The 21,533-nt window shown below is 46.5% G+C and overlaps 3 protein-coding genes across 3 annotated transcripts in view; all 3 read left to right on the forward strand.

Annotated features, from left to right (window-relative positions):
• The first annotated feature begins 126 nt into the window (after window positions 1-126).
• Window positions 127-7,926, forward strand: LOC120827984 (jupiter microtubule associated homolog 1). The gene is made up of 5 exons (XM_040191237.2): window positions 127-387; window positions 2,779-2,918; window positions 5,122-5,270; window positions 5,943-5,973; window positions 7,320-7,926. Exons 1-5 carry the CDS (start codon window positions 332-334, stop codon window positions 7,466-7,468), a joined length of 525 nt encoding a protein of 174 aa, XP_040047171.2. The 5' UTR covers window positions 127-331; the 3' UTR covers window positions 7,469-7,926.
• A 3,593-nt stretch (window positions 7,927-11,519) lies between these two features.
• On the forward strand, window positions 11,520-14,372 carry LOC120827980 (uncharacterized). The gene is made up of 4 exons (XM_078083870.1): window positions 11,520-11,734; window positions 11,847-12,149; window positions 12,715-12,827; window positions 13,740-14,372. The coding sequence occupies exons 1-4, from the start codon at window positions 11,650-11,652 to the stop codon at window positions 13,815-13,817; spliced, it is 579 nt and encodes a 192-aa protein (XP_077939996.1). The 5' UTR covers window positions 11,520-11,649; the 3' UTR covers window positions 13,818-14,372.
• A 2,908-nt stretch (window positions 14,373-17,280) lies between these two features.
• LOC120827567 (septin-9) overlaps window positions 17,281-21,533 on the forward strand; it is a 55,941-nt gene continuing 51,688 nt past the window's right edge. The window contains exon 1 of the mRNA XM_040190553.2: window positions 17,281-17,686. Within this exon, the coding sequence (XP_040046487.2) occupies window positions 17,665-17,686 (22 nt within the window). The 5' untranslated portion in view covers window positions 17,281-17,664. The remainder of the gene's footprint in view (window positions 17,687-21,533) is intronic.

The raw sequence follows: 21,533 nt of genomic DNA on the forward strand, positions 1-21,533 counted from the left end.
GGACGCAACTGTCTGACGGCAGACGTGATGCCGAGAAGCTGCCACCAACAAGGAGAGGTTGATGGCAGAGGTTCTGTCCAATGAGAGATGAGTTATGTGGCGCCCCATCCAATCAGAGCGGGCCGAACGCCGGTGGGCTGGGCCTCCCTGGGCTGGCACCGCAGAACCAGCGGATCTGGTCGCCGTTGCGCTCTTCAGTGTCGGGTGGAGTCTACATCCCGTCGCTGCTCTGCGGGGAACGAGGAGGACTGACGGCCTTATTTTTTTTTCTTCTCCGTAGTTTCTCGTTGACCGTTACTCGCTGCCGAGGCGTCCACATACTTTGTGAAAGATGACGACGACAACCACCTATAAAGGAATGGAACCGGGCTCTAAAAGCAGTTCCAGGTAACAAATGTGAAGAGAAAACAGCTGAAAAAAAAACCTGTGCGCGGAGGAACAAAAGAAGCGTGATGCGGACGAGCCCCGCAGCTAGCAAACGCCTCCTCGCTGCGGCCGCCCGACGGCCGCCTGACGTCGGCCCGCCGGTCTGCTGGGTTTTAGCGAAACTGTCACGGAGTCTCGCTAATTGAGTTAATCTTATTGCCCGACGGATGCTGGTTTAGCTTACGCCAAGTTAGCCTGTCTGGGACCTTTTTTTTGGTAGAAATGCGTAAACTAGACACGCGGGCTTGAGCGGGGAGGGGGAGGCACGGTGGGAGCCGCCGTTACCCAACCGTAACCCGCCTGGTTTTCACGCCAAATAACTTTTTGCGGTCGTTCGAGTCCCAGCTAGCTCCTCTCCTGCGGGGAAATGTGCTTTTCTTCGGAGTCGCTGGATGCTAATCGACCCAATCTGCTAACGCTGCATAGCAGTGTTTTTCCTCAATACAAGTAAAAATAAAAGTGTAACGTTTAAATCTCTCTGTACCCATAATGTGAAATAAGTGATAGCAGACGGAGTCGTTGATCGCCGGCATTGTTGGATTGGACGAGTGGAAGTTTGGGAGAAACTTGGATGCTCTCCATGTGTAGTTCATCCACGCCTCATCGTCTGGCGGACGAAATGTGTTAAATCCCTTCATTCGTGTTTGTGTGTGGGGGGGTTGCACTGTGAAAGGGCCACTCATCGCCCAGGCACGCAGCCTCGGGTCTCCAGTAAGTGATGCGTCTCGCCTGGTTGCACCCCGGGCCCCTTTTAGCTGTGGAAACGATGCGGAGGGGGCAGGAATGCATCTTTTAATTTACCGCTGTCTCGATAACGGGTCATGACTGTTTGACTAAAACACCTGATTGTTAGTCTTTGCCCCTCGGTCGGCCCGTGCAGCGTGGTGCAGTCGCCCGCTGTGTTTTCGGATGATGTGGGGCCTTGGGTGGGGGCTCTGCGCCGGCTAAGCCTGTAAATCTTCCCTTAGCTCTTCCCGATTGCTCCTTTTTTATTCGTTTTTTTTTTGTTACGAGTCGCTGGTCCCTTCCGATGCTAGCTCGGATCCGTGCGGCACATTCTTGGGCAGAATTAAGCTATAAAAAAAATAATCTTAGTAGGCCATCGAAAGCCTCCCAGCCGTCCTGATCAGGCAGAACCATCTCTGGGCCTTTTTTGGAGCTCAGCCACATCTGCCCCAGCTCCACACCGGCCCGACATGCCACCCTCTAAACCGTGCCGTTTCGTTGATATTATTTACAGTTTCATTCTAGGGTGGGGTCCGCTGCTAGGCACGGCTAAAAGCCCCCCCCCCCCCACCATTTCCAATCCCCCCCCCCCCCCCCCAATCGCAATCCATGTGGAAAGCATGAGCTCATCCTCGCTGGCTGGCCGGGAGGTGAAGTCTGGTTTAGGCATTAATGTCACAGTCCCAACGAGTGTGTGTGTGTGTGTGTGTACGGGAATTGATTTTCTTCTCTAATGAAAAATTCACGCCGATGCAGTGGCTTTCTTTGTTGTCTTGCTTTGAGAGCCCAGTAGGCTGTGTGTGTGTGTGTTTTTTTGGACTCCCATCTGCCCTCCCTGGCCCTCGGACGGACAGCTGCTCGGCGTGTCAGCTGGTGGCTTCAGGGACTCTGAGGAGAGGAGAGTTTGCTGGAAATAAAGAGGGAGGGGCCGACACAAACGCACCCGTTTCCTCCGTCCGCCCCGACCGTCCTTCAGCGCTGCGAGGAAAAGGCCGTTTCCTCACTCCTTATCGGGTCGCTTTTGTTCAGCTCGTGGTGGTAGGAATGTCGGTGGTCTGTTTGGCCCTCCGTGGCATCCACGCTGTTCTAGAACGGTCCGTGTATATTAGCAGTGGGCACATCAGACTTGTCACCTCTATTGCGTGATGTCGACCCAGAAGGGGCGTCACGCTTGATGTACTTGTTGAATAACGACACCGTAGTGCGACGCAGGAACCGCCGGCCACAACCCTTCCGTGTCACTGCAAAGGAATCTGCGGCGAGGAGAGTCAGCGGCCAGCCAGCTCCCCTCTTTGATTATATGTGACTGCAGTCAGCTGCAGGGCAGAGATTGTCCGTCTGACAGGCCGACAGCCGGGGCTTAGAGAGCGGAGACCTTGCTGGTAGCCGGAGCGTTTCTGTGTGTCTGGCATGTTTATGAAAGGGTTCGGGTGGTGTGCAGAAAGCTGCAAGAAGCTTGAGGCATCCTGATGTTATATTTTGACTATTTATTATTTTATTTTTTTTCAGCTGATGTGTGGCATGTGACATGAAGGCCTTGGGTTTTAGTTTGTACCACCATCTCCCACTATTTAGGACAATGTCATTTTAAATTTATATTGCTATGGCTTATTTGTTGCTCTGTAGGGTACTACGGCCGCCCGGTGGGACTTCCAGCATCTCCTTCGGCGCAGACGACAACTCAACTCCCCGCAAGGACAAGATGGCCTCCAACATCTTTGCAGAACCTGAAGATCCTCATGCTCATCGGAGGAACAATCCACCCAGTAACTCAGTCTAAGATCCCTTTCTTGCCGCATCTTGATTAAGTTTCCATGTGACCGTACCAAAGGGCTGAAACAACAGGGTTTAGATTCAAACACTTGTTTGAGTTTGGCACCAGGAATAAAACCATGGACTTAATTCTGCGTGTGGAAAAGCTACAAACTAGAGTGTTACCAAGTATTTTTTTTTTCCATTTGGGTTGTCAGAAAGAACATCCCACCAGTGAAACGGCCAATAGCTGCGGAGTACTGGGATAAGGGTAATTTGAAGCTAGGCTTTGTCGGATGGGGATGAGGATCAGCCCTCAACGGAAAGAACTAGGTCAGTTTAAAAATGTGTCAATTGGTGAAATGTGTGGCCTTTTATAGACACCACGGCCTTTTTTTATCTTGGGTACACGAGAAGAGGCGGACAGATGCAGCAGTAGGGAACGAAAAACCCGTCAATGGCAATTTAACTGATGTATAAAATGTCACGTCACTGCAAACATTCAGCCACTGAGGCATGATTGAAAAATGAACGCAGTCGGACACCTGGCAACCAGCGTGTTAATAGTCGTCTAGGTAACGCTTTTAGCCAAATTTCTTAGTTAATCTTCATCTTAAGTATGCACCATCCTTATTGAATGGAATTAAGGCTTGAATATGTACCCGCCTACAGCCGGTGTGCAGAAAGAGGAACATTCGATCCCCCCCAGCACTTGGATCCCATTTCTGCTCGAGACTGTGAAGTTACTCACAAGCCAGCGGTCACATGCCTCCACACTGGTCACTCTGTGGGAAACTGTTTACATGGTGTATCATGTGCTCGGGACGTGTGGACAATGAAGAATTCACCCTAAAATCATTAGTTCAGCCTCTGACCTTTATGGACAGCAGCTGCTGACAGTAACGGCCTCTTCCTGCTCGCATTGTTTCGCTTGGGTCTAGGTCGAGTTCATGGGAGCCTTCTCATCGTTTTCCCACTTAAACGGATACAACTGGACGAGGATAATGGTTTCTGGCTGAATGAGTACCCTTTATTACTATAACCGCTTTTGAAAGCATTGTGCGATCTGTCTGGCCTCCCTGTGAACTCCTCGCGGAGATGACCAGGCCGTCCCCACTAGATCCGTTTTAAGCATGAAGACTGTCCTGCAGTACGTATCCAAGCTTTCAACATGGCGCAGCTGTTCGTCTAGTCTTTTTATAATCTGATATCACGCAACAACATTGGGTACACTAGCACAGCTAGGACGATGCTTTTTAGCATTTTATCTTACACTTACAACAGTACGCGTATGTGCGGAGCCACCTGCTACTTCCCTTTCACCAACTTATCATCTTAAATAGTCGTCCTCCTCCAAACCAAACTTGATCACTAAGAGAAAGTGTCATTCTTGTGATTTAACTTCATAATGCGCCCCTTATCTGGGAAAAGCTCACCCAGGTTTTTTTTTGTTTGTTTTTTTTAATCTTCTGACGAGCGTTAAGTTTTCAGTGCCACTGTAGGAGTGTGCTGATGTCATGTTCATGCTGACATATAAGCCCAGTGTTGGCCACAGCCTTTGGCAGGTTGCTTGTCAGGATTTGAGGGTTTTCAGAAGCCAAAGCTGTTAGTCTGCTCGAAGCCCTCAGCGACGTTCCGCCCGAGGATCATTGTGATCGGGGACCAGCAGCAGCATTCAAGCTTGTTAGTCCAACGAGGTTAGCGTCAACATGCATTTATGTCTCAGACCCGGGGGATCCATAAGGTTTAAGTGGACGGATGTGTGTTGCAGCGATGATTAATTAATGCATCCGTCCAGTGAATCCGGCTCAATCGTCTGCCGTTTGATGTGACTCATAAATGTGGAGCCAGAGATGAACGAGGTCTTGTTGAGCAACTGAGGCTCTCAACAGTGCTGATTCACTTCAGTCCATTAACAACGATGGCCCCTCCCCTGCTTCTTCAGCGGCCGTTGTCATCCCCCCCCCCTCCGACCCTCCATGACAAAGACCGTCTGTCCCCACCGGGCGGGAGCCAGGCGGTCACCGTATGTGGCTTTGGTTGTCCACCGTGTGCCAAACGCCGGGATTTTAATCCCTTTTCTGCTAAAGGAGACTACAGGCGCTACGGGGTTGTGTGGGTTTTAGCGTGTCGTGTTCCACTGTGTTTCTGGGTCCGTTGCAGACGCCCAATCGGCTTTGCTGATGTTTACCGTTTCTCTGTCTCTTGCCTCCCCAGCCGGGGAAGCAGCAGGGACCCTGTGCGGGGAGCCGTCAGCCCCGCTGAGGCGATGCCAGCAGCCTCTTCTCTTCCCCAAGAACCCCGAGCCGGAACTGACCACCATCCACAACTCGGGGGCCGCCATGGTGTGGAACCAGAGACGAGAGGTACCGCTGTTTCCAAAACATAGACGCCGCCGAGGTGTGGGGGGGGGCGGGAACAGGACACAGTCATGGATAAAGTGGGATTCTAAACGGTTCAGTGGAGAACTCATGGGGGGGTGGACGACTTAATCCGTCTATTTGAAAATCACCCAGGATGTTGCTTGATCGATGTGATTTGTAATCCCTGGGGAGGTTTAATTCTTCATCTGGGAATGTGCTCGTCTTCACTTCCTGGTGGGTAGGATTTTCTAGAAGTAGAACAAGGCCGTGCAACAGAATGTGAATTGACAGAAGAGTTAATGACACACGGAGAAATCAATCGCTTATATTTCGATGGTTCTTCAGTAACAGTGAATATTGTGGCGTTATCCTGAGGTGATAAATCTTTTTCTGTTTGCTTTGTGTAACAAATAATTAGGACAGCTAAGGCCAAGTTTGTTTCATTAACACAAATAGAGGGGACTTTATAATAACGACCACTATCAAGGAAAATAACAGTAACAGGATGAAATGTGATCCGGATCTCCTCTTAACTGTTACTAGATACAATCCACTACCTCTTTCATGGAGTCAAATGATTCGGATAACAACAAGACATTTTCATAAAGAAGCAAAAGAGTGTCCTTGAGTGTCATTGAGGATATCTGATGACTTTTGTCTTGCTTTCCATCGTAGGTTGAAAATGGCCAAGAACCAGCATCTGCTGGTAAGTATCCCAAACTCTTGAGCTGTTAAAAATAGGCCTTTTTAGGTGTTTCTCTGTCTAAACAGCAGTGCATGACTTTGATTATTCAATCAACGGCACCACGGTTCACTTTTAATAGTTCAGCCAACTCCACTTTCACTGCCGCAAACTATGTGGCGTCCCGTGTGCTGCTGGCACCCGTTACCTTTTTTTCCCTTTAAAGATACAGTTCGAATGTTCTCCTTTTCTAAGTCAACATCCCATGATGTCTTTGATGTGGTTTTTCCCTGTCATGATGGCTCGATGCTCTGTAGTCAGGCAGCTGTTCTTTGATGGCAGGCTTCACTTAGTAAGAAAAGCTTTTTATTAACCTCCAGGTGGAGGTTGGTGAGAGATAATGGAGGGTTGAGTGTTGAGAAAATAAAAGCTCACTTATTTGTCTGGTTTTCAAATGTTATTGCAGCGCGTATGCTTTTGAAATGTTTATTATGGTAGAAATATTACAGACTTCAAGCAGTTTATCAACATAGTAAAGTTAATCTGCTTCTTGACATGTTGCTTTAGAAAGCGCATCATTCACAGAGAGAAGGGCGGACGTGAGTGGAACAAAGAGCCGACAATGCCGTGGCACAAATGTGTGCGTCTGATTTATTATTTATGAAAACGCCACCAGTGAAGACAGGTTTATAGGCCTAGGGCAGAGGTGGGGTTTCTATGACCTCACTAATCTCAGAAAATAAATGACGAGGTAGTTACATTTATTAACAAATGTTTAGATTGGATGTAATCCAACTCATTTGCCAAAAAAAAAATACTACTCCCAGAGGTGTATTACGACCCTCTGTTAGCACTTTGCCTCCAATTATTTGCAAGATTCTCCCTTTAATAAGATGGGGAGAAAGTTGCGCATTGCAAACACTCTCACTGAATTATGCACACGTCATCTCCATTCTGGTGCATGTTTGATGAACAGGTACAAAGAGCTGAGTAAATCTGACATGCAGACTTGGACTATGTGAGCTTCTGGATCCACATTGAACCCTCTCTCTAGTCCTGAAATCTGCAGCACCAAATGTTCTAAAACATTTAAGCAGTTGTCACAGCAACGGCACCACTCGCTTCAGTGTCGAGCTCTGAATATTTAAGTGTCCGTCATGCTTAGAAGATTTTCAAAATCAATGTTGACCTTATTTGTGACATTTAAGTTGTTAAGCTCCTCCTTGAGTTTGCAAATCCAACAGTGATTTGGGCTCTAATGGACATGGAGAGCCCGCCGCTCCAGCTCTGTGGTTCCTTTACATCTGCAGTGCAGTTGCTCAGTTGGTTTCACCACACACACTCTGTCCTGTCTCTGAATCGACCCGCAGAGTCCCCGGACAACGCGGAGGCGGAGCAAGAGGAGCCCGAGCAGCTGAAGGACTCGCCACAGCCCTCCGCCCCGTCGGGAGATGCCAACGCTGCCGCGGGCGGCCGGAGAAACCCACCCGGTGGCAAGTCCAGCCTCATCCTGGGTTGAGACCACCTGTTTTTTTTTTTTTTTGTCTTTGTTTTTCATTGGAACGCTTTTTTTATTTTTTAAAAGATAAATACCCCTACCACTCTCTTCCTCCTCATCGACTCGTCACCTTCGTCCTTACTTCTCATGCACTCTCCGCCGTCACGTCCGTGGACCCCCTCGTCCTTTCCCTCCACCCTCAAACCTTTTGTTTTGATCCTTTTTTCTATTAAAATAAGAAAACTGTTGACAAAAGCACTTTATGTATCTCTCTTGCCCTCCCGCCCGTCCTCCCCCTCCCCCCTCCACCTCCTCCTCCATTTCAGCCCATCCTGTAGTGCATCGCGCCTGCTGGGAAAGGCATGACGTTTAGCTTGTCCCTCATTCCTCCTCTTGTACATGGTAAAGGAAAAAATAATAAAAAGGATTTGATGCGTGGATTTCTAAATACAATAAAGATTGATATGAATTTGCTGTGACTGGTGGCTTTTTATTTGGTTGTGCAAATAGAAAAACAGCTAATCTAAATATTGGGGATTGGAAGGAATCTGTTTTAAAATACTGTAGATTGAGGCAAGTAGTCACAGAAACTCTTAAGCTTGATTTTTCTTGTGTGTGAATAGTTATAGAACCACACAGCTGAATATTATTTAGTACAGTCGAATGAAGACAGAACTGCTGCTGTCGAGAGCAGAGACGGGTTGGCTGGAGATCTGCCCAGCCAAAGTAATCACAAAAACCCTGACCCCCCCTTCCCCCTACACACACCCCTATTCTGCCAAAGGAGGTCTTATCATGACATCACAGGCTAGATATTCAGCTCTTTGCAGTCTGACTGGTCTACAAAGGGAGTTGCATTTAAAGTCTGATCCAAATGGTGAATGATTCATCAAGATATAAAGTTACTTATGAAACCTTTGACAGCACTCCATGAAGTGCTTTTAAGTTTTTTGTGCTTTACACAAAATTGTTTTCTTTTCATATATTCAGACACCGCGTAGTTTTGGGGGAATGTATCTTGGACCTCCTTTATTTGAGCTGCGTGACGATTGGGGAATTATGACAAACGAGCAAGCGATCATATTTATTTTGGTTACTTTCTGTTAATGAATAAATTGTATTTCAAATTGTTGGAGAGACTTTTTATCCTGTCTGCATTGTGACATAAAAAGTAAATCTGAGATGTGGTCACCTCTATGTGGTGCATTTATGCATGTAAGCCATTCAGCTGTTCCAGCCGTAGTGATGCCAGAATACCCCTCCCTGTTTATCTTATAACAGCAGCTGTAATTACCAGACCGACTGAGACAAGAGTGATTATCGTAGAAATTCAATCCCAGATAGGATTTTTTTTGTGTGAATATTTCTTACTCTATGACCTCTAACCAAGTGCCTGCTTTGTTGACTCTGTGTGTAGCTGGAGGATCTTTCAGCAGCAATAACCCAATCTTTAGAAATAACTGGGAACGGCGGTTATGTTCACGGGTCCCCAGCTGACCCCACGTTTAGTTTGGTGTTCTTCCCGAGCTCGCCGTTGGCTTTTCCGCCATATATTTTGCAGCAGCGGTGTGCTTCAGCCCTCGTCGGCCGCGAAAGGCATGCAGAGGTCACCTAAGATCAAGAAAAGAACTTCCTGCCCTGGAGACGCGCCAGTATATGTTGGAGGGCAGTCAATGAAAGCTTGTCTTTGGCTAAGTGCCGTACCCACCGGGGGAAGTCCTGCGCGGTTTGACAAGCATTCAGAAAAGATCTCTGTGGCTTTTTCATTGGTAGAAGACTCATTTTTGGTTCAAAATTTCTACTTCACTCTACACAAATGCAACCCTGCCGTTTGCTCTTTTCTCCAGGTCAACAGCTCATCAGTAAAACCTCATTAGAAACAGACTATTCTGTCGATCCCCCCCCGCCCCCCCCATGATCATCCTGCTAATCTTTCTAGAGAGACGGGAGATTACCATTTTCCTCCCCCTCAGCCATATGCCCGGTCATTTGAACCAATGTCTGTGATTAATGTCTGAGCACACACGCTCATTTGCAACTTCCATGTATCGACCGGGGCCATGATGCCACGTGCACTCCAGATGAGGCGTGTGTGTTCCCCGGAGCCTCCCTGAGGGGGAAAAGGATGTGAGAGCGCGGAGAAGACGAGGTGAGTCATCTCCGAGGGACATGGCGAAGCAATCAGCCAATCAATGATCCCATTCGGTCACACTGCACTGACTCAGCACTTGAGGAGACAGGAGAGTTGTATGAGGAATACGCTTTTAATGGGATGCTTAGCAGAAATACTTTTCTCTACTGACATTGTGCACCACAAGCAAAGTAATTATATTGTCGTGTGAAGAGATAATTGGCCTCCGGATTGTCTCGCAGTCTAAAAAAATATAAAACGCTTTCCGCCCAGCAGAAGCCCTGAACAGGAAGCACTGGACAGGCCGTTTCCGTAGCAACAAAGGGGGTTGCAAAAAAGCCCTCCTGGCGGTGTCTGCGCCGGCTCACGTTATATCTCTTTAACCGGATGAGACTGAAGGAGGGAAGAGCAGGGGGATGACAGGGACCTTTTTAAATCTGTCCCAGAGGAAGACAGAAAGAGCAGGTTGGGGGGTTCTTGAATAGATCTCCAAAGACAATGAAAGCCTTTTATTGATGTGATTGATGTTTACAATTCTCTCAGGTGAAAATTTAATAGGTTGTTCAGGTCACTCCTGCTTCGAAGGACAATGGTCGGCATCTTATGGCTTACGTTGTAAAACCTTGTGAGCAAAACACATGATTTCACTGTGTCCTGAATATACGGGAGGGTACCTTGGGAAACAGTCGGGATGCAAAAAACGATGCTATATATTTATTGTAGTGTTTTAACTTCTAGATGATTCATTGAGCTGAGATGGGCTCATCATATGATTTTAAATAAATTTCAGAATGTCTCTATTTCAACTATGTTGTAAAAGCTCAGTCTAGTTTAGTCACAGCAGACTCCACTTATTGGCAGTTTTAGCCTCAAACTGTATTTTATCTGAATGGTTAATACGACTGCCACTAGAGGGCAATGCATACAGTGCAAATCAAAGGTCTCCCGCCCTCTGTGCACGACTAAAAGCTAAACCTTTACCTACTTTCAGTGAGGAATATGCATTGACAAGCTCTCAAAAACATGTTTATGTTGTCGGATGTTCATGTTACTCGTTGTGTCTGATGCTTTAGGGAGATCTGATGAACAATCTAATGTCTTTTATCAGTTATGGGAGGAAAAAATATTTGATGGATAATCTGTTTTTTGTCAGGATGATAAACTATTTCATGCCATGTGTGATATTATTGCAGCTCAGATTAGAGCTGGAAAATATTGTGTTGCATAAATTATTTTATTCTCGCACGCAGTTTCACATGTTTTTGTAGAAACCTGATGCCTCAGCAAAAAAGGTTTCTTACACTCTCTTTTAAAGATGCACATACACATTTTGTTATGTTTCAGCCTTATTCCAAAATGGATTAAATTCATTATTTTCCTCAACAGTCTACACACAAGAACCCATAATGACAAAATGAAAACTGTTTTTTACAAATTTTTGAAAATCTGTTATTCGTAATCATGTATGTTGTCTGGTTGAAGCTCAAAAAATTCCTTTGTCTTCCGTCGGTGGTCCAGGTGAGACTTGTTTCATGTTTAATGTCCACAAAGCTTTCGCATCCCTGAGATTGTGATTGAGATTTTTTCTTTGTGTCCGTCTGCGTAGAATTATAAGAACCCGTGTGCACAACTGTTTAATTAGGTGATTCTGTGTATTCTGCAGCCAATGAGGTGGTTTCTCCTCCTTTGTACAAAAACATGTTATTTGTCGGCATCGTATTCATTAACGTCTATATGTGATCTAATCTAAACGTGAACTCATCTTTAAAACATAAAGTACATTGTGCTGTTAATTTATCAACACACACTTTAAAGAGTTTAACCGTTGTGACAACTCAATTAAAAGCTCTACTTCTGACAATAGAACCAGACTTCAACGCACTCTGATTGTCATCTGACGCGTTTGAACCTCCTCCGCTAGTGCAGGCTCTCAAAACAACAAGGGAACTCACTCGTTCATCCACACTTCCCGTACGAGCCGCGAAACATTACAACACCTCTGCGCCGCGTGATGACATCGCCGCCTTGATGTAGGTCACGTCGGTGGTGTGGTTATAAACAGTTACAACTCATGCGTGTGACAGTCAGCATGTCTGCTCTCCATTTGAAGCTGGTGACCACCTTCTGTCTCTGCTGCACGGCCCTGAGCGGCCCAGGTAAGACTGACCACGCGAACGAGGGATCAAACACGCAGGCGTAAAGCCGTGTGAAATACAACGCGAGACGAGACAGGACAATTCAACATGGGTGCTGTTTTTCTGTCTGTAGGGAGCAGCGGAGTGGAGTGGAAAGATGTTGGAGGAAACGTAACCATCGGCTGCCGGCCTCCTGGAGGAGGCCAGACGTCCCTGAGTCTGAGGAAGAGTGAGGCCCAAATCTTGAACGTACATGGCAAATCAAGAAAAGAAACCATTGCCTCAGAAGTCTCAGGCAGACTTCAGTTGACTGGAGAATTCCCCGACATCGACATTATCATCAAAAACCTGACCTCGGACGACACAGGAGCGTACTGGTGCGAGTACAATACTGAACTGGTGCTGGGAAAGGGGTCGGTGCTCCTGGTGGTGACAGGTGAGCCTCTCCGTTCCCGTGTACTCACAAAATATAGAAGAATATAGTAGAATATAGAGTTTGCATTACAACATGGTGCAACAATTCATTTTAAGCAGGAAGCTGTAAGTTAGCTTCAGAGGTGACAGCCACACAATACTTCAAGTATTAACAGACAATTATATCCAGGGAATTAAGATTTCACATAGTGCTTCGTGGTGATTTTTATTTGATTAAACGGCTCCTGTTCGCTTCATTGCAAATGAAACCGTTTTTGACTTGACTTCCATGAAAACCTAATTTAGAAAAAAAGGTGAAAAAAACACAAAAGAGAAAAACAAAATAATTGCACATTCAGTAGAGGCCGGTAGAGAAACATTTATTTTAACACGTTCTTTATTGCAATTCCTTCTTGAATGGAATTTGTGCAATTTTACCAAAACAATGTTTTGATAGTTCTAGGATATTTCACCCCAAATGTAAAATCACTTACAATCCCCAAGATGCCACAGACAATATAATACTGGTTCAAAAAGGGCAAAGCATTCTCCATGTCGCGGCTGAACACACTTTCCATTAACAACAGATACGATGAGGTGTGAGGAGCCAAACGACAATCTGACCCTGGTGTCGCTTTTGATCTGTGGGGCCGTCCTGCTGTTGCTCATCTTAGGCTTCCTCATATGGATCATCCGCAAGGTACCGTGTGCTTTGACCTATGTGTGTGTGTGTGTGTGTTTGTTTCTTCAGCGTTACACTATTTACTGTAGTGCGACTCGCTCATCATCCAAACATCTTTGAATGGTTATTCCATTAAGTTGAAGCTTACAATGTTAGCTTGAAATGTGTATCTCTCATTTTCCAACGACTAATCTTAACAAAGAGGTAATTACCCATAAAGAACTATCTGCCGCATGGTGACAACCCCATCGTGGGGATGGTGGTCACAATGCTATTTTAACGGGCCGAATCCAGGCAAAGTGCCGGAATAAAATTTGAAAGTTGAATTTCACTGACAAGTTGACAAATACATAACTCACTGCATCATGAGCCATGAAATTGCACTTTCTTGTTTCTTGTTCTTTGGAGTTCGTATCCTTATGGTTGAAATGCACTTATTAGCGTCAATAACATGTAATGTTTCTTAAAGCCGGCGTATAAAGCAGCATAGAGAACAAATGAACAGGCCTAACGATAGTAGACGAATCAACTGGGCTCCACACATTCACTACCTGAGGTACGGTGATGGCAAACGTAGGTTCTGCACACTCCAACTCAGCAGTGCCCGCTGGTTGCACATGCAACACCTCAACGCAACACTTTGATGGGCGGTGTGACAACCCATATGACAAGCAACCACAAAGACAATGCATTTGGGTTGAAAACAATCTAAACTTTAGCTTTCATTTTGTGACAATTGTTTTGCGATGAACACGTTGAGTAAAAATTCAAGGGGGGGGTAGTTTTTTCTTGAAATAAAACCACAAGTCCTCTTTGTCTGAGTCTTACAAACTGTCCTGATGCAAAGATGAACACCGAATAACAAGGTTAATGATATAATAATGATGTAATAATATCCTACTCATTGTGTAATCCCATCTGTTGTTGAAGATGTGCACACCAAGGAAACCGCAGCGCGTCCCTGGCAATGATGTTTATGAGGACATGCGTGCAACAATCAGACGCTGAAGATGTCGGCGTGCAGGCGAGCGGCCTGAAACCAGACGATGAGTCTGCATCGCTCCAAGTGATGCATGCGAGGATATGTCCCTCAGCCAAGACCTGCGACGTCTCCTCGTGTCTGGGTGAAAGACTGTTGTGGCAATTCCATGAATTGCCAACAAAACACCCAGCTCTGTTTGAATGTACAGAGAAAAACAAAAGTCTGAATTTGTTTGTCTTTTATTGGCACGAAAATGAACTGGATTGGACCCTTACATGTATTTTTAATGTAAATATATCTTTTTCAATTTTGTACATTTCTTATAACGTTACATTACAGGTCATTTAGCTGACGCTTTTATTCATTTTTAACGCATGGCTATTTACATTTTTGCCCGGGGAGCAATTAGGGGTTAGGTGTCTTGCTCAGGGACACTTGGACATGAGACATGGAGCAGCCGGGACTCGAACTGCCAACCTTGCGGTTCCCAGCGGTTTACTTGAATGTCATATACATGATGTTACTATTGTGATCATCATGGCTGTAATTATCGTCGTCCGGAATAAAGCAATAAACCACTAGTTGCCATGTCTTAAATAATACTAAACCTGGTGGTTCTGTGGCACCGCAACCACCAAATGGTGTGTGATCTTTATCAGTGGTGTTAATCACAAACATTGTTTAAATTGGTTTGTAGACAAACCTGTCAACTCCTGTTCATTTTGATGGTAAACTTAAATGAATCTACTTATTAGAAGGATCTTCTCATTTTCACACATATTCCGCCCCCAACACCCCACATCAAATCAGTCACAGCCTTTCTTTCACTATGAGAATACACGAGAATTCAGTGGCTTGTTTTTTTTTTTGACATTAAACGTGCTTTTGCACAAACCTTTTTGATAAACATCACAACAACTCATAAATCGAGCCGAGTGCGTGTTTCCACAAACAGATGAAACCGCGTCAGAGCGGCTGCAAACCGAGAGGCGCCGCATGAGTAAACAAAACTGAAAAGGTCGCAGGGAAAATATAAATGTCATTTTGTGGCAGCGTGCAAGAAATGTTTACTCGTGCAGCGCGTCCGTGTGGTCGCGAGCCGTGACTCCAGCATCGGTGATCAGCGAATGTGAAACGTGTGTTTTCTCCTGGCTGTGGGGCAGGTGTCAAAGTGCGGTGTGTGTGTGTGTGTGTGTGTGTGCGTTTGTGTGTGTGAAGGTGGACCATTTAGAACATCTCAGCGAGGGACGGAAAGTGGGCTTTGAGGTGAGCGGTGCAGAAGCTGAGACCCTCCAACGAGACAACGAGACACATCGGCCCGTTCGCTGCGCAGACGCGGCGCGTCTCCACCACAGGAGGATTACTGCCGCTTTGCACACCTTTTCTTTAAGCCGCAAATGTTTTACTTTTTCCCTCCGCTGTCTTCATTTAGGCTGAGCGGTAAAAGGAGAGATTGTGCCTCCGCAGCGCTTTTCATATCTTGTGACAGGAAACACCAAAGTGTGAGGCACCAGAACCTGAGGCGCACAAATACTGGATAACAGTAAAGATTATCATCTGTTTGTGTTTACCAAAACCAATGATGTTTTTCTTTGAAGCCTCTGACAGTTTGTACTAATTTGGCCTCAGTTTCATGTCAGATAACACACACACACACACACACACACACACACACACACACACACACACACACACACACACACACACAGGTGCTGTTGAATGAAGGTCTTGCTATTTTTGTTTGTGGCTTACATCTCATGCTTTTTTTTTTAGCTGAGACTGTGAGAAAGGGACGCGTGGACACTTGTAGAAGTGTAGACGCAGGTGCACAAAGGTTTTGTTCCAAAGGACCTGAAACCCTTTCTGAGTTGTTTGTTTCCTTACGAGTCATGTAAGTGTTTAAAGCCAGAATTATGACCTGTTGGCCTGGTGTATGCTCTCACATGAGGATGTCCAAGCGTTTCACATGTGTTCATGCGAGTAATCTCACCAGTGTGTATAGATGAAATCTCACTCGCGTACGGAAGGCCTCTCAGTTACAGCGGAGGGCGCCATGCTTGCGGCCTTCCTCGATATGCTTTTCAGACGAGAAGTTAGTTGTTCGAGCCACATTTCTGTGGTCGGTGTGTCAACAGGCCGCTTAGGACTTAACTATTGAGACACTCTATGTATGCACGCGCGTGTGTTTCAGTGTTTTAGATATAGTATATATGCATGTGCACATACAGAGTATGACTGTATGTGTGAGTGTCTCAGCAGTGAGAGCATTTCAATAGCGAACATAAGCGCGTTTCATTAGTAGTGTCTCAGTAGTGTCTCAAGTTCTTCCAATAGTCCTAAACGGCTCTTCACAGAAGGCTGCGGTCTGTTTGTCAAGAGGTTGCTTAAATAAATAACTTGAAAAAGTCCTAAAATTACATTTCCAACCCGTGTCGGCAAGCGGCCCGCAGCCTTCGTTACGAAGGAGATGACTCGTATGAATACAGGTGAAGCGCTTGGATCCTCATGCAGGAGCATACGTACATATAACTGAGTACATAAAGTCTTAAGTTTAACGTGACATCGCTGCATCAGCCTTTTAAGGGACAGAGAGCTTTTTCCATGCACAACAAGCACTCGGGTTTCTGAGAAATGAAATGACTCACTTGACCTTTTGTGTCCTTTCTCTTGTAAAACCCCCCTTAAATGTTTAAGTCTGATATGAAAGAAGAAAAGTATTATTTATCTTACTTTATGTAAATAAACCACTTGTGCTATAATGCATTTACGTTGTTCTGGTTCAAACAGCCTGCAGGTCTACAGCTGTCTGAGAGGTCTGATTTTGAAGGCTGCTTCTGGTGTAATTTAAATTACGGAATATTTGCATGTCTTTGCTAAATCTGAACCTGAAAAACCTCAATTTTAATAAGGAATGTAAGGAAAAGTGCTCCTCACTGCCGTATTATTTCTAAGTCAACATTTATGCATAAATGTTTGGGTTTAGCTGTGATTACCTGCGGGGACAAAAACCCCAATATGCTTGTAAATCTAATTTCTTTATGTAACATCCGGCCTGCCCGAATGACTAAATGAGGTGTCACAGCTGGATGTGACTGTTCCCATATCTGCTGTATCGAAGCTGTTGGGTTCAGAGGGCAGATGGGGAGAGGACGACATCATCCACGAGAGGCCTCCACAGAGCTGCGAGCTGCAGCACTCTGTGGCACAAACTTAACCCCTGATTTAAGAAGACGAAGGCCGAATGTATACTAGAACAGCAGTTTCCCCAGCGCTCCCTCATGGGTAAAACAAACGGTGGTTAATAGATTCAATTCAGACCCATATAAGATATTTCTAAAAGTTTAATTTAAAGCCACGGTTCATTTTCTCTTAGCTCATAAACTCACAGCCAATGTGCTTTGAGATGCGTCTTCATTCCACCTGTGAGGTTTGACAGGTAAAAGCCCCCCCGAAGCTCAGCTGAATGAAACCCCTCCCGCTGCGGCGCTGGGCGTGCGTCGCGAGGAGCGCAGGTGGGAATGAATCCATTCCCAGCAGACGGCCTCTCCAAGCGGTGCTCCTTGGAGATTAGGGCGCGGGAGCAAGTTCAGGAAAGCTCCACGAGAAGCGGCTTTACCTGCGCACAGGTGAAAGCGGATCGCGCAGGAGTGGCAGTGGAGAGACAGAGGAGGGTACCAACAAAAGAGAGAGAGAGAGAGGGAGGGAGAGAGAGCGAGAGAGAGGGAGAGAGAGCGGGAGAGAGGGAGGGAGAGAGGGAGAGAGGGAGTAAGCTATCTGGAAAAGTTCCGGATGCCAAACGTCCTGTCAGGAGAAACCGAACCGACGCATCGCCCGTTACGACTTTCACATTGAAATTAAACGACATCGGCAATCATGAAGAAGTTTTCGTATTCAGGTAAGAGTGTTGCTCTTAGAGGTTTCTTTTTCTTCTTCCTAATTGGTTCTATGGGTGTGCGCGTGCATGGGAGCATTTATTTACGTGAACTCAGGTAACTGTTTAACCCAGGTGTGGTTTTCACAGCTGCTCATTCACAGGGGACATTATTTCAATCCATTCCATCTAGGCTCGCATGTGACGTCTGTGGTGGTAAAAGATTTACATCTGCAAAGGTGATTTCTTACACGTATGACGTCATGACAGAAAGCTGCTGCAGCGCTTTCCACAAAGGCATCAGGAAAAGTGTCTCTCCTGTTTTTGCATAAACGTTACACGTTGTGTTTGTATTGATTGACACTAACAATAAGAAAACACGGCGTTTAATTAAATATTATAACGCTCAATCGTGAGACAGTTCGGTTATAAATCTGTTTGATGGACAGCTGTATGGTCCAGTTCATTCCCTCCTCCCCACTAATACGCCAAAGAATGACTCGATTAATCCACCTGCGTCAACACAAGCCTATTTATGCTGAGACCGGCCGGATCGGTGTGGGGTTATTGCGAAATTGTGGGTTTAGAAGATGCAGAGGTTTGCAGCTTAACAATGAACGCGTTTGATTGTGCAGGTTAAGCCAAATGTTTGCTCAAGGACCCGTCGGCAGAGACATGTTTTCTGCGTGGAAGCTGTAAGGATGGAACGAGGAAACCGCTGTGACTGTGTCCCTGTACACCCCCCCCACTGATACCTGTGACACCCCCCCCACACCCCCCCCTCCACCCACCCTCCCTCCTCCGCCCTCCTCCTCTCCTGCACTGCTTACCATCACTTCCATCATCCTCCGGGCCTCCATGGTCTTCTCCCTCCCTCCCTCCCCCCTTTGTCCCCCCCCCTGCGCTCCCTCTAAGCTCCGGCTCAGTCCAGTGTACACAACCCTGTCCCGCGGAATGCCCGGTTTTCCACGCTCGTCTTTCCAGAGTCTTTGTGCGACGGAGCGTCTGACGGTTTCCACCGGAGCCAAGCGCATGTTGGGTCATGCTGCCTCTCCTCCTCCTCCTCCTCCTCCTCCTCCTCCTCCTCCTCCTCCTCCTGCGTGTGTGTGTTCTAGCTCTGCAGTGAGACGACGTGTGTGGAGCTGTCACATTCTTTGTCAGAGCTCAACTCGGGGAATTGTCTAATAACAAAGTGTGTTTGTGTGCGTGCGTGCGTGTGTGTGTGTGTGTGTTGAGAAAAGCCCTCCTCTCTGTGTAGGGGTGTTTAGACAAGCATCAGAGATGTGGAGGGGTGACTTTGAGTCAGGAAGGTCGGCCCATGTGTGTGTTCTGTACGCAAATACCCGTACACACAATGATCGTGTACCTGGCACATGCAACGTCTCAGTTTTAGGGTACGTGTGTATTTCTGAGAAGTTGCATGAACACGCGTGTGTGTGTGTGTGTGTCTGTGTTCACTCACGCGCCCCTCACAGCTGCTCCTGGAGACCATCTCCGCCTTGTACCACCACTCCGTCGAGTCCTCTGGATCAATGAGTAACCTGCATGAAGACAGCCCACCACGGCTCTCACACACACACACACACACACACACACACACACACACACACACACACACACACACACACACACACACACACACACACGCGCGCGCACAATCCTCCTGGTATGTGCTTTTATATCTTACACAAAACACTCGCACACACACACACAAACCGTATTCCGCTTCTGGTGCCCGTGTGACAGAGGCCTCGCTCTGTTCCGCCTCCGGTCTTCGGGCCGGTTTGAGATCTCCGGTTCAGAGCCTGAAGCTGTTGTTGGATCGTACCTTTAAAGTCGAGCTATAAACTGTGTTGAGACATATTCGCCCTGTCATCTAGCAGAGCACGCCGAGTGCCGTCTAAACCCTCAATTTGGCTCCCCCGCTCCCCCCCTGTGAGTAACGGAATAATGAGGTACTGGAGCAAGTGGACGCGCAAATGTACAGTAGACTACTCGGGTCGATCTAAGAGAGCGGTGTTCAAGTTGGACCTTAAGACATAACTCTGGAAATAGTTGCTCGAAAAAAGAAAAAAAAAACAAGCAAGGGTGCAGCACACATCAGTTGATGGTTGGAAGCGTAATAACTGCTGTAAAATTAGAAGAAAAAAAGATTTGAATCTTACTTGCTTGTTCGAGGAAAGCAGATAAAAAGTACCATTAGTATGGAATAAGAGTTACTTTTACTTTACTCTCTGAATACTTTGCTGTAACTAAACTACAGTTTGGTGCTGTTGTTCATTTGAGAATCGGCCAAGTTTAACTTGACACTTTGTCTGGGAGATCCAGTATCATGTGTCCTGTCCGTTTGGCATTTTTCATTCATAAAATCATCGCTCACCTTTGCCTGAAGTCAAGAGCAAAAAGGAGACTATAGAGGGTCGAATCGCCATTGACAGATTGACAAGCGTAGCCGCTATCTAAAGGAGGCGTGGCTTAATCCAAAGGTAATACCTTAGAGATAGATATCAAAAACACACGTGGTTGGGCACAGAGGTCAAACAAGCCTAACCACACTGTATACACAGTGTAATTGATACCCTGTGGAATGTACAGTTTCACTAATTGCAGGAGTCCATATCCTGTCTCTGGTCCTCCCCTCTCAGCCGCGTGGAGCCGGCTCTGAAGTGTCCACTGCGCTCTGTGTTTATTATCTGCAGCCAAGAATGCATCTCTGTGATGCTGCTGCCGCTGCTGCTGCTGCCGGGGTGTCGACTGATACAACAGAGTGCCTTGTACTGCAGGCCCGAGGCCCGGGGGGAGTCTATAAAAAGATAATGGCAGGCTCAGAACGGGTCTGATGTGTCTGGGTATTAGAACGATTCCGCGTAAGGGCAGGAAGTTACACCCTTATTTTGTATTTTACACATGCATTCATTAGTTCAGATACCTCAAAGATTTCAGCGACGTGACCTTTTGAGCTCACCGCATGCTGCCCACCGCTTTAGAGACATTAGCTCCACTGTTTGGCAGGACCGACCGCGTCCTGTCACGACATGAATGGACATTTTATTGCAAACTCTTCACGTGTTAGTGATTCATCTCTTGGTTCGCTTGCTGGAGGATTGGAAAAATAATGCGTGTCAGCTGCGTGCGAGCCTCATTGTTGGCAGCATGCAAACTTTATACTACTTAAGTTGTGTCCAAGGTAATCCCTCTTAATAGCGCAACAACCGCCTTCCAGTTGAACTAACACGATCGTTGGTTCACAAACAAATTAAAAAACAACAACAACACGTGTTATGCATCAACGCTCGCGCTTCGCTGGCTGTGTGTTGCTTCTATAAAGGTGGTTGCGGCGTTCGTTCAGTCGCCACGGATGCTTGCGTAAATCTCTTTCTTCCGACATTTCTCAACATGCACGTACGCACAGGCCCACTCGCCGGGGTTGTTCACCTATGACATACAGTGAATACACGTTTCCTGGGGGAGTTTCAAACCATAAACCTCTACGAACCAAACCTCTGATGAAGGAAGGCCGATCCTTATCCGCCACACCGGTATTGTTTTATAGCCCGCCGCCGTATCCTGTCTGACCCTGGCATAAAAACACTTTTACATAATGCAACTCGGGGGGGCGATGTTTGCATTGGGAAGAGGACAGAAAGGTGATTGTCAAAGTGGTGTTGGTTTTTCAACGAGGGTGCTGAGTGAGGAATGGGTTTTGTGTCGAAAGTGCAGCGGTAGGAAAAGGTGTTTTCCGGTTCACACCTTTTGCCGCCAGAACAGCGGCTATTCGTTTGGGAGGAGCGCAGGTCGGGGGGCGGGGGGGGGTCACGTCCCGTGTTTTTTCACGTCTTTCTGTGACGTTTGAGTGTCTATCTTGGCTGTA

Source organism: Gasterosteus aculeatus, chromosome 11 (assembly GCF_964276395.1).
Source record: "Gasterosteus aculeatus chromosome 11, fGasAcu3.hap1.1, whole genome shotgun sequence".
NCBI lineage: Eukaryota > Metazoa > Chordata > Actinopteri > Perciformes > Gasterosteidae > Gasterosteus > Gasterosteus aculeatus.